At 54.5% G+C, this 13,893-nt stretch overlaps 1 protein-coding gene across 1 annotated transcript in view; it reads left to right on the top strand.

Annotated features, from left to right (window-relative positions):
* Positions 1–5,223, top strand: part of TMEM201 (transmembrane protein 201) — a 25,811-nt gene extending 20,588 nt beyond the window's left edge. The window contains exons 8-11 of the mRNA XM_011994192.1: positions 309–380; positions 961–1,260; positions 2,206–2,343; positions 3,395–5,223. Of these exons, the coding sequence (XP_011849582.1) occupies positions 309–380; positions 961–1,260; positions 2,206–2,343; positions 3,395–3,492 (608 nt within the window). The 3' untranslated portion in view covers positions 3,493–5,223. The remainder of the gene's footprint in view (positions 1–308; positions 381–960; positions 1,261–2,205; positions 2,344–3,394) is intronic.
* Positions 5,224–13,893: the final 8,670 nt, after the last annotated feature.

Raw genomic sequence — 13,893 nt, 5'->3', positions numbered from 1 at the left:
TCACCGTATTAGCCAGGATGGTCTCAATCTCCTGACCTCGTGATCCGCCCGTCTCGGCCTCCCAAAGTGCTGGGATTACAGGCTTGAGCCACCGCGCCCGGCCGGCTCCTCGATTTCTTTATCTGCAAAAAGGGAATGTGCCCAGCACCCCTCAGATAGCAGTCCAAGGGATCCGGGAGCACCTGTGTTTTCATGAAAGCACATTTGTAAAGAGCAAAGGCTGGACTGGGATTTCGACAGAGCCTTTGTGGGGGCCTCTGCCCGTAGTCCAGAGGGCTGATGTGTTGTCTGCTTCTTTTTGTCTCCAGACTCCGGCTATCTGTTCAGCGGTAGCCGCCCACCGTCTCAGATGTCTCGATCTGGGGAGTTTCCCGTTTCAGGTGAGGAGGACGGAGAGCTAAGGGGGGACGGGGCAGCGTGAGGCCCAGGCGTTCCAGAGCACAGTGGTTTGTGTGAGCTTTGGGGTCAGACAGGCCTCAGGTGTGTGTTCACATCTCAGCCCTGGGCAAGTGACCCACACGCCTGTGCCTCAGTTTCCACCTGCGTGACATGGGAATGGCAGTCGCTAGGATCAGATGGTACCATGCTGCTCTGCCGTCCTCAGCGGCGGTCATGGCTGGAGCTGGTGCACCAGGTGCCAGCTGGCAGCAGGGCCTTGTGGCTCCAGGGTTTGCTGCTCTCTGGCCTTGCTCTCAGCGGATGGTGCCCGGGGCTTTGGATGGGAATCAAGGGCAGGAGGTCGTGGCTGAGGCTCCAGGATCTCTCCCCTCCCTCAAGTGCCTGGTAGCGGGCAGCCCCCTCCTCCCTCAGCTGTGCAGCAGGACCTCCCCCTGCCCCCAGTCTCTGCACCTTTCCTTTCTTCCCGGGTTAACAGAAGAAAGCCTCCAGAAATGAAATAGTGCATCATAGCGTTGCGGTGACAAGAGCCCACGTTCACATCATCTTCCTCCCTCCCTCCAGATTACTTTTCTCTGCTGTCGGGGAGCTGCCCCTCCTCCCCACTCCCTTCCCCAGCGCCCTCCGTGGCTGGCTCGGTGGCCTCCAGCTCCGGCTCTCTGCGCCACCGCAGGCCCCTCATCAGCCCTGCCCGGCTCAACCTGAAAGGACAGAAGCTGCTGCTGTTCCCATCACCCCCTGGAGAGGCCCCCACCACGCCTAGCAGCTCAGATGAGCACTCGCCTCACAACGGCAGCCTCTTCACCATGGAGCCGCCCAAGGTTCCCCGGAAGCCGCCCCTGCAGGACATGAAGCACGCCCTGGGTACGGCCTTCTGAGCGCCCCGAGGTGCCGCGGGAGGGCCTCTGCTGCCAAGAGGCCTGGCTGTGCAGCGGTGGGGGGGCTCATCCTTGCTCTGACTCCAGTGTGTGCCTTCCTGCCCTGGAGCTCTAGGCACCCCACTGTGGCTCTCATGACTCAAACCCTCTGGGACATTGCCCTCTACTGGCTGATTTCAGTTTCTCCTTTTGCAGTTGACCTTCAGGGTCTTCTGTTCCTTGGAACTGATCGAAAATACATCACGCATTGCCAGGTGCGTGTGGTCACAGATAGTTTCACTCAAATGGTGCTGTACTGCAAAGCATTTAAAATTTTTAAAGTTAGCCCCCAACCTTCAGCACCTACAACTTTCACATGAATTTGTAGATTTCCTTTTTTTTTTTTTTTTTTTTGAGATGGAGTCTCACTCTGTCATCCAGGCTGGAGAGTGCAGTGGCGTGATCTTGGCTCACTGCAACCTCCTCCTCCAGGGTTCAAGAGATTCTCCTACCTCAGCCTCCCAAGTAGCTGGGACTACCGGTGCGCACCACCATGCCCAGCTCATTTTTGTATTTTTAGTAGAGATGGGATTACACCATGTTTCCCAGGCTGGTCTTGAACTCCTGGCCTCAAGTGACCCACCCACCTTGGCTTCCCAAAGTGCTGGGATCACAGGCGTGGCCCACTGCACCCAGCCTCGAATGTTTAGATTTCCTGTGTCTCTTACAATGTCAGAGATCTGGTCACCTTGGCCCTGAATACTGGCAGACAGAGGTGGCACGACAGTGGAGCAAGGACCTGGCCCCCCACTGTCCAGGGTGGATGAGTGGCTTGGGACAGGCTGGCTCACCACTTCTGACAACTGTCCTTAGAGTGGAAGTGCAGCTGCCCCACGTCTGTCCCTGGGGGGAGCCGTGAACACCACTGAGATGCACACCCTTCTCTTTGCAGACCTGAGATCCAAGCTGGAGAGAGGCAGTGCCTGCAGCAACCACTCCATCAAGAAAGAGGACGACTCTTCCCAGTCATCCACCTGTGTGGTAGACACCACCACCAGGGGCTGCTCGGAGGAGGCTGCCACTTGGAGAGGTCTGCACCCTGAGGTGTGGGAGGGAAGAGGGGCAGGCACGCATCCAAAGCCACCATCTCCCCCTGGTGGGTCCAGAGCACTGACAGAATCTTCCAGGACATTGCAGTCCCTGAGTGGCCAACGAGTAACCCACCCGGCGCCTCTGAATCCAGGATCAGGGACTCAGTAGACGGCGCTCCCACCGTCGGAGTTTGGGCCCAGATCTGCACTATTCCAGTGGCTTCTGGCCCTGGGCAGCTATTTAAATTAACTGAATTAAAATTAAATCAAGTTTGAAATATTGTTCCTGAGCTGCACTAGCCATATTTCAAGTGCTCAGTAGGCACCTGTGGCCCGTGGCCTCCATCCTGGCTGGAAGTGCCCGGAGAGCCTGGGCACGCCGGGACCACATCACGCTGGGGCTGCAGCCCGCACCAGGTGCCGAGCTGCCTGGCTCAGATCCCAGGTTCTCTGCTCACTGACCCCGGGCTCAGGGGCAAGAGACTAGGTCATCGGTCCACGTCGTCACTCCCCGGGTGGGGAGGGGGTGTGTATTCAGGGAGACGGATGGATCAGCAAGCAGGGCTTTTCCTGGGCAGACCATTTTGCACTGACTCTCGAAGCCAGTGCTGCCCCAGGCTGGAGGGTGGCCCCGCAGCTTGGGGGCCTTGGTGAGGATGCAGGCTGCGGCAGGCGGACCTGAGTTGGCTGCTTATTCCCTCGGAGGCCTGGACGGGTGCTCCTGTCCCCAGCCCCCCATGTCCTCATCTGTAAAGTGGCCGTTGTGGTCACTGCCTCATCGCCCAGGCCCCAGCTCATGACAGCCCAGCCCACGGCCTTCCTGGTGGCTCAGCGTTAGGAAAAGCTGTGCCTTCAGGGAGGCAGGGATGGGGGATCTTTCCTGCTAGGGAAGCCTTTGGCCAAGAGAATTGGGGGTGAGCCTCACCAGCCTCGGGGAGCACCCTGGGCAGAGCCTTGAGCTCCCCACAAACTGCATGCTCTGGGGGGCTGTTCAGCTGCACAGCGACCTCACCCACACACACGTTTTGACGGGGTCTCTCCGCTTTGCAGGTCGTTTCGGCCCCTCCCTGGTCCGGGGTCTGCTGGCTGTGAGCTTGGCCGCCAATGCCCTCTTCACCTCGGCGTTTCTGTACCAGAGCCTGCGCTGACCCACTATTGGAGCCCCTCAGAGGGGAGCAACCCGGTGCCTGTTGCTTCACCACTGCCGGCCTCAGGACCCTCCCTGGAGGGGCTGCCGCCTCTGCCCTCATCTCCAGGGCCTTGACCTCACTGGACTGTGACTGTCCTCAGGACACCTGCCCCTCCTCACCTAACGGACTGCAGGGCTGAGTGTGTGTCTGGGATCACACTCTCTGCTGCCCACCTCCGTGGCTGACATCGGCTGTGTTTGGTGCTGACACTCTGATCCCGAAGCCAGGGAGCCCCAAGGGGCTGCATGACCCTGGGGTGCCCCACACCGTTCAGCCCTGCCTGGCAGGGACGCCAGTACTACTGTAACTGCAGCAGGAGCTGCCCGGCCTGCCTTCCGGCCCCACGCCCACAGGTGTGGTCACATCTTTGTACTGTACTCCCCTGTCCCACCTGGGGCGACCTCAGAGCCCCACTAAGCTGAAGGCCCCCTGGGGGAGAGGGAAGCTTGGTCCTTGTCATCTGCCCTGTCTTGCCCCTTCCTGTGGAGTGGGCAGAAGGGTGCCCGGGATCCTCAGAGCTCCCAGGTCTGAGCAACCAAACGCCCAGCACAAGCCCCTGCTCCACCCGTCCCTGCCAGATGCCCCCCGCTTTGTGACCTCTGTTGACCTTCCAGGAAGCAGTCCCATTACCCTGAGAACGCAGAGAGCCCTGGCCCGCCTCGCCCTGTGTTTCCAGGGCTGCACGTCTGGTCCTTCAGCTGCGCATGGAACTGCAGGGCAGGCTGACGGGGGCCTTCAGATCTCAGATGAGACTGCACCCCTTCGCTCACCCTACTGGGCACCTGCCTCCCTTCAGCCCCGGAGAGTCCCATCTTCCCCTGGTTCTCCTGCCCACTCCCCTGCTGGGGCTCCTTCCTGGCGCTGAGGAGGGACCCTCCCGATGCTGTGAGGCAGAGAGGAGGGACTGTGCGCCCGTGGCTCTCAGAGCCCCCCTGCCGTCCTGCCCTGGGCCTCGGACATGGGCCTGGGGCAGCGCGTGTCTGCTGGTCGTGTGCTTTTGCCAGTTGGAGAAGAATCAGCTGCCTCAGTGGATTCTGAGACTCACTGTGGGGTGGGAGGAAGGGTCTTCACTCTGCCATTCAGGGATAAAGTTTAATTTTATTTTTCTACACATTTTGCCAGGTCAGGCATTTTGCTAGTAAGCAGGATGCCCCCAACTCTCCCTGCCATGGAGGATTCATTTTTTTAAGCTTTGGGTGCTTTTTTAATACTTTTTTTTAACGTGGGGAAGGAGCTTGCTCTGACGTCACCCTCCTCTCCCCTGACTCCTATCCTGAGAGCTGTGGATGCTGCCTCCTGCCCTGCCTACCCCTGAAACATGAGGGACAGGGGCCCCAGGACAGCGTCAGGACCTTTGAGTCCAGCTGCCCGCAATGGTTCCAACTCGGAGGCAGCGCTTCACGGTCCCCATTTTTGTATAGTGGGCGTGTGTGTCGAGGTTTTTTATTTTTTGCTTAACCAAACTCCATTCCCAAATGCCCTTCCTCTCTGGCTCTGAGGGTGCGCCCTCCTCTCAGCCAGGCAGCCTGGCCTCTCCTGCCCAGACCTGTGGTCCCAGCATCCCCCAGAGCCAGGGTACAGGCCCGGCGGGAGGGGGTGTTATGTTTTAGTTCAAACAGAAAACACAACCTTATTTTTCTTTACAAAAGCAAAAAAGGAAACCAAAAACGATACAGCCTTTGAATGATGCTTGCTGGCTGTTTGTATTCGTTTGCCTGGGCAGCTTGGGCCCTCCAGGTAGGGCAGGGTCCTGCTGAGGGGGCTCTCATCCACTTTCTCTTTCCTCTTCAGTGGGGGACTCGGGTTGGGGTAGCCACAGTGTGACCGGACAGTGTCCCTGGAGGGGCTCAGGGATTTGGACAGGAGACTCACTGCCTGGCGGAGCCTGGCCCAGAAGGACACCCCAGAGTTCGCTGCACAGAGAAGGGTGTTCGGGCAGGAAGCACTTGGCTCAACTCTTCAGAAAACCTGAGTCCACCAGCCATCCCTGACAGTCCTTGCTCCTGGCTGCGGGGACCAGGGTCAGCGTGTAAAAAAGACCTTGTCTCCCTCAGAGAGGGCTTGGAGCTGCTGCACGGCTCCAGGCTGAGGCGGCGGGGATGGGGAATGGCCAGGGTGTCACAGCACAAGCTCTGGGGTCACCTTCCTGGTGACAGATCTGCATTTCTGTTGGCTTCAGTTTGACACGGAAGTAACAGGATGGCCATCCAGGGCTGATGTGAGGACCTTAAGCCACAGCACAGTGCACGGGGAGCCCTACCACGGTGGCCTGTCATTCTGGCTCAGTGCCCAGCGGGCAGGAGGACTACAGCCGGCGAGTGGCAGGGGACTGGCTCCCAGGGGCTGGCAGGACCAACCTGAACCAGACCCTGAGGGCAGATGAGGGTGCAGGGCTGGGCCAGCTCCCCACCAGGAGCTGCCTGCAGTGGGAGCCACAAACGCCTCTGAGCTCACTAACCTCAGGTCCTCAAGATGTTGGGAACATCGTGTTTCAACCTGAGGTCCAGCAGCCGCTTCAGGTCCTACCCGGGCCTGGCATGGAGAGGCCAAGTGAGGGCAGCAGAGAGCCGAGCGCCGTCAGCTGGGAGGGTTCTCCCCGCCCTGGAAGCACCAGTAGTAACGCCATCTATGGTTTTCTTATCAGAAGGTAACACATTTATGTAGAAAACCTAGAAATAGAAGTGAGCAAAAAAAAGCCTCATAATCCTGGCATTTAAGATATTGGCGTCTCTTTGTGGTGGTTTTGAGACGGTCTCGCTGTCATCCAGGCTGGAGTGCAGTGATGCAATCATAGCTCACTGCAGCCTCAACCTCAGGGGCTCAAACATTCCTGCCGCCTCAGCCCTCTCAGTAGCTGGAACTACAGGTGCACACCACCACATGCAGCTAGTTTTTGTTGTACTTTTTATAGAAAAGGGGTTTCGCCATGTTGCCCAGGCTGGTTTCATATTCCTGAGCTCAAGCAATACACCCACCTCAGCCTCCCAAAGTCCTGTGATTACAGGTATGAGCCACCATGCCTGGCCAGAATCTTCAGTAGAATGATTTACCTCTCAAGAATTATCCCAAGGGTCCAGCATAAACTCATGCCTGTAATCCCAGCACTTTGAGAGTCCAAGGCAGGAAGATCTCTTGAGCCCAGGAGTTCAACAGCAGCCTGGGCAATAAAGTGTAAACTCATCTCTACAAAAGCATTAAGAAAATTAGCTGGGGCCGGGCGCGGTGGCTCATGCCTGTAATCCCAGCAGTTTGAGAGGCTGAGGCGGGTGTATCATGAGGTCAGGAGATCGAGACCATCCTGGTTAACACGGTGAAACCCCGTCTCTACTAGAAATAACAAAAAGTTAGCCGGACGTGGTGCTGCCCTCCAGTCTGGGCAACAGAGCGAGACTCCATCTCAAAAAAAAAAAGCTGGATGTGGTGGCACATGCCTGTTGTCCCAGCTACTCGGGAAGCGGAGGCAAGAGGATTGCTTGAGTCCCTGGGAGGTCATGGCGGCAGTGAGCTGTGATTGCACCACTGCCCCGCCTGAGTGACAAGAGCAAGATCCTGTCTCAAAAAGATGCTAAAGCTTTTTGTGTGTGTTGCATTACAGAAAGGTACAGAAAAATTAGTTTTGCTTTAGAAACCTGTCCCTGGTGCCCAGGCGTCTTCCACAGTGCAGTTGAAAGCTCATCAGAAGATCAGGAAGGAACTTGGAGAGGGGAAGAGAGGCAGGCAGGGTGCCCGGCACCACCCCTCTCTAGCAGAGAAGCTCAGTTTTCTTAGGCAGGGTTTCAACTGAGATGAATTTACAGGTTGCGGTAAAGAAATCATTTTGGGCCGGGTGCAGTGGCTCAGGCCTGTAATCCCAGCACTTTGGGAGGCCGAGGTGGGTGGATCACCAGAGGTCGGGAGTTCAAGACCAGCCTGACCAACATGGAGAAACCCTGTCTCTACTAAAAAAAAAATATATATATATATACACAAAATTAGGCATGGTGGAGCATGCCTGTAATCCCAGCTACTCAGGAGGCTGAGGCAGGAGAATCGCTTGCACCCGGGAGGTTGCAGTGAGCCAAGTTCACACCATTGCACTCCAGCCTGGGCTATAAGAGCGAAACTCAGCCTCTAAATAAATAAATAAGCCATCTTGGTTTTGGTGGGTTTTAGCTTCTTTACTGCAAACCGTTTTCTCAGTAAGGTCTTTATGACCTGTGTCTGTGCTAACCCACTTTTTTCTGTTTTACATCAGAAAAGTCTACTGATTTTTCTTTTTAAGTTCAAAAACTGTAGCATTGCCACCCACCATGCCAACCTACTAGCCATGTGGCGCTGGACCCCTCTGTGCAACAAGAAAGGGCCTAGGTGACCCTTGTTTCTTCTGAGGGACGATCAGAGGCAGGAACTCTCCCCCCACCCCCACCATAGGTGTCTTCTGTGGGGTCCAGAGTGGCTCTACCACTGCAAAATGCTTTCTGTGATAGCCACTGAGGGTATCTTGCTGCAAATGCAGAGGGAAGTGGGGAAAGCTGTTTTCAGTCCTTAAAAGGCCGAAGTGCAGCCCCCTCAGCTTGGTGCCGACTCGGAGTTCTCCACACATCGTCTCACCAGCCCCCAAGTGTGCGTGTCCAGCCCCGTTCACCGGGCGGGACTGAGCTGGACCACAGTGAAGGAGAAGAATAATCCGGGATTTCCACAGCAGGTTCTTCCCTTAATTCATCCGTCCTCAACCACTGTGCAGCCATCAATGTGGTGCCACTAGCATGTGCCAGGCTGTGCTGGGCCCAGGAAATACAATGGTGAGCAACACTGAGCTGTCCCTGTCCCAGAGAGCTTACCTCGAGTAGGGCGTCAGACTTAGGCAGGCATACAAATATTTATGTAATTATCCACTTAAAAGTGCAGCAGAGGGCCAGGCATGGTGCTCACGCCTGTAATCCCAGCACTTTGGGAGGCCAAGGTGGGCGGATCACGAGGTCAGTAGTTCGAGACAAGCCTGACCAACATGGTGAAACCTCGTTTCCACTAAAAATACAAAAATTAGCCAGGCGTGGTGGTGCATGCCTGTAATCCCAGCTACTCAGGAGGCTGAGGCAGGAGAATCGCTTGAACCTGGGAGGCAGAGGTTGCAGTGAGCCGAGATCACACCACTGCACTCCAGCCTGGCAACAGAGTGAGACTCCGTCTCAAAAAAAAAAAAAATTGCAGCAGAAGCTGGACGCAGTGGCTCACACCTGTAATCCTAACACTTTGGGAGGCCAAAGTGGGCAGATTGAGCTCGGGAGTTTCAGACCACTTTGGGCAACACGGTGAAACTCTGTCTCTACTAAAATATGAAAAATTAGCCAGGTATGGTGACACCGGGGGGAAAAAAAGTGCAGCAGAGCAGTGGGAATAGTTGGGAGGTGGAGCTGAAGCTGAAGGCAAGCTCGCCTCTAGCTGGGAGGAGACACTGGTGCAAAGGCCCTGGGGCCAGCTTTCCAGGAACTGAAAGGCTAGCGTGGCAAGAACCACACTAGGAGGAAGAGCGTAGGAGCCACCCAGGAAAGGCCCTCAAAGGCCACGTTAGGGATTTTAGGTCTCATTCTAAGAACAAAAGGGAAGCCAGAGACAGGAGCAAATTTTGCATTTGCAAAAGACACTCAGCTGAACACGGAGACTGGGCTGGAAGAACCCATCAATCAAAGAGCCAGCAGGTGCTGCCACGTGGCTCAGAGAGAAGATGGATGATGACCCACCAGTCCCTGGGGGGAGGATGAGGAGGGGACACAAGGTGGCCTCTGGGTTTTGGACTTACACGGTGGGCAGGGTCTCGCTCTGTCACCCAGACTGAAGTGCAGTGGCACGAACTTGACTCACTGCAACCTCCATCCCCTGGGTCCAAGGGATTCTCAGGCCTCAGCCTTCCGAGTAGCTGGGACTACAGGCACGTGCACCACTCCCAGCTAAATAAAAACAATTGGGGGCTGGGCGCAGTGGCTCATGCCTGTAATCCTAGCACTTTGGGAGACCGAGGTGGGCAAATCACCTGAGGTCAGGAGTTCGAGACCAGCCCGGCCAACCATGGCCATCATGGTGAAACCCCGTCTCTACTAGAAATACAAAAATTAGCCAAGTAAGATGGTGCACGCCTGTAATCCCAGCTACTCAGGAGGCTGAGTCAGAATTGCTTGAACCCAGGAGGCAGAGGCTGCAGTGAGCCAAGATTACACCACTTCACTCCAGCCTGGGCAACAAAGCAAGATTCCGTCTCAAAAAAAAAAAAAAAGAGAAATTTTATATTTTTGTAGTACAGACGGTGTTTCACCATGTAGCCCAGGCTGTCAGCTTAGTTTTGAACATTTGCACTGGACGCTTCAGAGACGCCCACCGGAGTCCTCTGCCTTCTGTTCCCTGCCTGGAGCCTGCACAGCCACATAGCACGCACCTCTCATCCTTCAGTTCTCGTCCTAAACGGCCACCCACCGCCTGTGAGAGGCCTTTTCCCTCTATGCTCTCAATATCCGCAAATCACTTCCACTAAATCTGGGCTGTGAATGCCTCGTGACCGCTGGACCGCGTGCTTCCCCCATGAGAATGTCATTTCCACAAGAGCAGAGCCCTTGGGTCGTAGTTGGGGCTCATTAAACATTGAATGAATGCTTGAATGAAATGCCCCTTAGCTCCATGCAGGCATCCGCAGGTCTTAGCTCTGAGGGGAGGTGGCAAGAGGCACACACATCTGGGGCTCCTGAAGCCAGGGTGAGAACGGTGAGCTGCGGCTGAGGTTCAGAGTTCCTGGCTTTAGGGCACCCGTTCCGGAGCTGGAGGGAAGAAGGGAAGTGGAGAGAAGATGGGCGCTGAGCCCAGAGGATTGGAGGTGAGCTGGTGGCTCATCTGTTCCAGAGCTGAGAGCAGATCACGAGGGAGGCTGAGGCTTGGGAAGGGCGGTCCTGCACGCTCCATCTCCAGAGTTCCAAAATTCACTTGGGGCTTGGTATGGTGGCTCCCACCTGTAATCCCAAGCATGGGAGGCTGAGGCAGGAGGATTGCTAGAGACCAGGAATTTGAGACCAGCCTGGGCAATATAGTGAGACCCCATCTCTACAAAAAACTTTTAAAAAATTAGCCAGGCAGGCCAGGCGCAGTGGCTCACACCTGTAATCCCAACACCTTGGGAGGCTGAGGCGGACAGATCACCTGAGGTCGGGAGTTCGAGACCATTCTGGTCAACATGGTGAAACCCCATCTCGGGCTGGGCGCAGTGGCTCACGACTGTAATCTCAGCACTTTGGGAGGCCGAGGCGGGCAGATCACGAGGTCAGGAGATCAAGACCATCCTGGCTAACACAGTGAAACCCCGTCTTTACTAAAAATACAAAAAATTAGCCTGGCATGGTGGCAGGCGCCTGTAGTCCCAGCTACTCTGGAGACTGAGGCAGGAGAATGGCATGAACCTGGGAGGCGGAGGTTGCAGTGAGCCAAGATCGCGCCACTGCACTCCAGCCTGGGTGACAGAGCAAGATTCTGTCTCACAAAGAAAAGAAAAGAAGCCCCATCTCTACTAAAAATACAAAAATTAGGTGGACATGGTGGTACACGCCTATAGTCCCAGCTACTCGGGAGGCTGAGGCAGGAGAATTGCTTAAACCTGGGAGGCGGAGGTTGCAGTGAGCTGAGATCGTCCCCCCCCTGCACTCCAGCCTGATGACAGAGTGAGACTCTGTCTCCAAAAAAAAAAAACAGTGACCTCTGGTTGTCCTCACTCCTATACTCCCACCAGCGCCATGATAGTTTACAGATGCCATGGCAACATCAGGAAGTTACCCCCTGTGGTTCTAAAAAGGGGAGGGATGAATAATCCACCCTTTGTTTAGCATATCATCAAGAAATAGCCATAAAAATAACCAGAGCAGCCCATGGAGCTGAAATAATGGACTAGCCATTCTTTCACCACTTAATAAATTTGCTTTTGCTTTGCACTGTGGATTTGCCCTAAATTATTTCTTGTGTGAGATCGAAGAACCCTCTCTTGGGGTCTGAATCAGGACCTCTTTCCAGCAACACAAGAGTGCAGGAACTGTAACCCCTCTACCGGGAACATCAGACGGGAGTGCAGATGTATTGGTGCCGAATGAATTTTTTTTTTTTTTTTTTTTTTGAGATGGAGTCTTGCACTGGTCGTCCGGGCTGGAGCGTGATGGTGCGATCTTGGCTCACTGCGACTTCCGCCTCCCGGGTTCAAGCAATTCTCCTGCCTCAGCCTCCCCAGTAGCTGGGATTACAGGCATGTGCCACCACACCCGGCTAATTTTTGTATTTTTAACAGAAACCGGGTTTCACCATATTGGCCAGGCTGGTCTCAAACTCCTCACCTCAGGCGATACACCCACCTTGGCCTCCCAAAGCGCTGGGATTACAGGTGTGAGTCATCGCACCTGGCCAGATCTCTTTCACTGTCATAATTTTCTCACTATTATAATTTTTGCAAAGGCGGCTTCATTCAGCCTGGGAACCTTCCAGCATCCTGCCTCAGCTCACTAGAGGGTCAGAGCTTGTGTCACCCTAGACCTCTTGTCACCTGTGGTCATTCTTGTCACCATCTTGGTTTTGGTGGCTTTTAGCCGGCTTCTTTATTGCAACCTGTTTTCTCAGCAAGGTCTTTATGACCCGTGTCTTGTGCTGACCCCGTCTTATCCTGTGACTTAGAATGCCATAACCATCTGGGAATTCAGCCCGGTAGGTCTCAGCTTCTTCACCCAGCTCCTATTCAAGATGGAGTTGCTCTGGGTCAAATACCTCTGACACTTGAGCTAACATTGTGGATGGGAGGGGAAGACAGGATTAAAGGAACAGTCACAAATAATGAATTACAGAAGAGACAGCAGAGGACTGGGTGTGGTGGCTCATGCCTTATAATCCCAGCATGTTGGCAGGCCGAGGTAGGTGAATCATTGGGGGTCAGGAGTTTGAGACCAGCCTGGCCAACAAGGTGAAACCCCATCTCTACTAAAAATACAAAAATTAGCCGGGCGTGGTGGCGGGTGCATGCCGGTAATCCCGGCAACTGGGGAGGCTGAGGCAGGAGAATCACTTGCACTTGGGAGATGGAGGTTGCAGTGAGCTGAGATCGCACCACTGCACTCCAGCCTGGGTGACAGAGCAAGACTTTGTTTCGGAAAAAAAAAAGAGAGAAAGAGATCTGACCTAAGCTAAGCAACTCCCTCTTGCCTTTAACCTCCAAACTGCCCTTGACTATTCCAGGGGTGTGGGCCAAGCTAATTTTGGGAGGAATTTAGTTTATGGTTTAACCTTAAAGCAAGGATGATAGTAATAACCCTTCCCAAAACTAAACCGGATTGGTAAGACTAATGAAAAGCTACAAGGTCAGGATTGTGAGAGGGGCCTGAATTCTGTAAAATGTAAGTGTAGTTATAAATGATTACCAGCCATTGTTCCGGGGCTCCTAAGATTTGCAATTTCTCCAGTTGTTCCTGTAAGTAACATCACTATTGTATAATTTAAGATAGGCCTTTTGTGGTATCTTTTCAGACTTTTGTATTTCTGAAGACCAGATGACTCCACCCGGCCAGAGACTCAGGACTCAGCTGGTCCTGTGGCCCCTACCCAGAAGTGGACTCAGCAGAGGAGGACCAGGTTCCATACCCCTATGACTGCATCCCCAACCAATCAGCGGCACCCACCCTCTAGCCACCTGACAAACTATCTTTCAAAAACCCTAGTCTCTGAATTTTCCAGGAGGGTAAATTGAGTAATAGCAAAACTCTGGTCTCCTGTTTAACCAACTCTGTGTGAATTAGTCTTTCTTTTGCAATTTCTACCCCCAGCATTTTGTTTGTTTTGTTTTGTTTTGTTTTGAGACAGAGTCTTGCTCTGTCACCCAGGCTGGAGTAGAGTAGCACGATCTCAGCTCACTGCAACCTCCGTCTCCTGGGTTCAAGTGATTCTCCTGTTTCAGCCTCCCAAGTAGCTGGGATTACAGGCACCCACCACCGTGCCCGGCTAATTTTCCGTGTCTTGATAAATCGGCTCTATCTGGGCAGTTACATGAGGGCCACTGGGGGTGTCCCAGGTGGCAGCTCCTCACCAGTCTCATGCTGGAAGACACTGGGGAAACTGGATCTATTGATCACTTTGCTTCCTCGGCACTGTTATGGGGAAGGTGCCTGTGCCACCCATACTCCATACTCAGAGAGTCTGTGCAGTTTAAGACTCAGATAGGGGTCAGGGTATAGATCCTTCCCACTCCCTCAGTCTGGTGGTGCAGGGATGGGAATGGACATTTTCATCTTCATACCACAATTTGTTGTTGTTGTTGTTGTTGTTGTTGAGATGGAGTCTCGCTCTGTCGCCCGCGCTGGAGTGCAGTGGTGTCAC

The sequence above is a fragment of the Mandrillus leucophaeus genome, unplaced genomic scaffold (assembly GCF_000951045.1).
Source record: "Mandrillus leucophaeus isolate KB7577 unplaced genomic scaffold, Mleu.le_1.0 Scaffold446, whole genome shotgun sequence".
NCBI classification, from domain to species: Eukaryota; Metazoa; Chordata; class Mammalia; order Primates; family Cercopithecidae; genus Mandrillus; species Mandrillus leucophaeus.
This window is presented reverse-complemented; position numbering and strand designations above follow the sequence as displayed.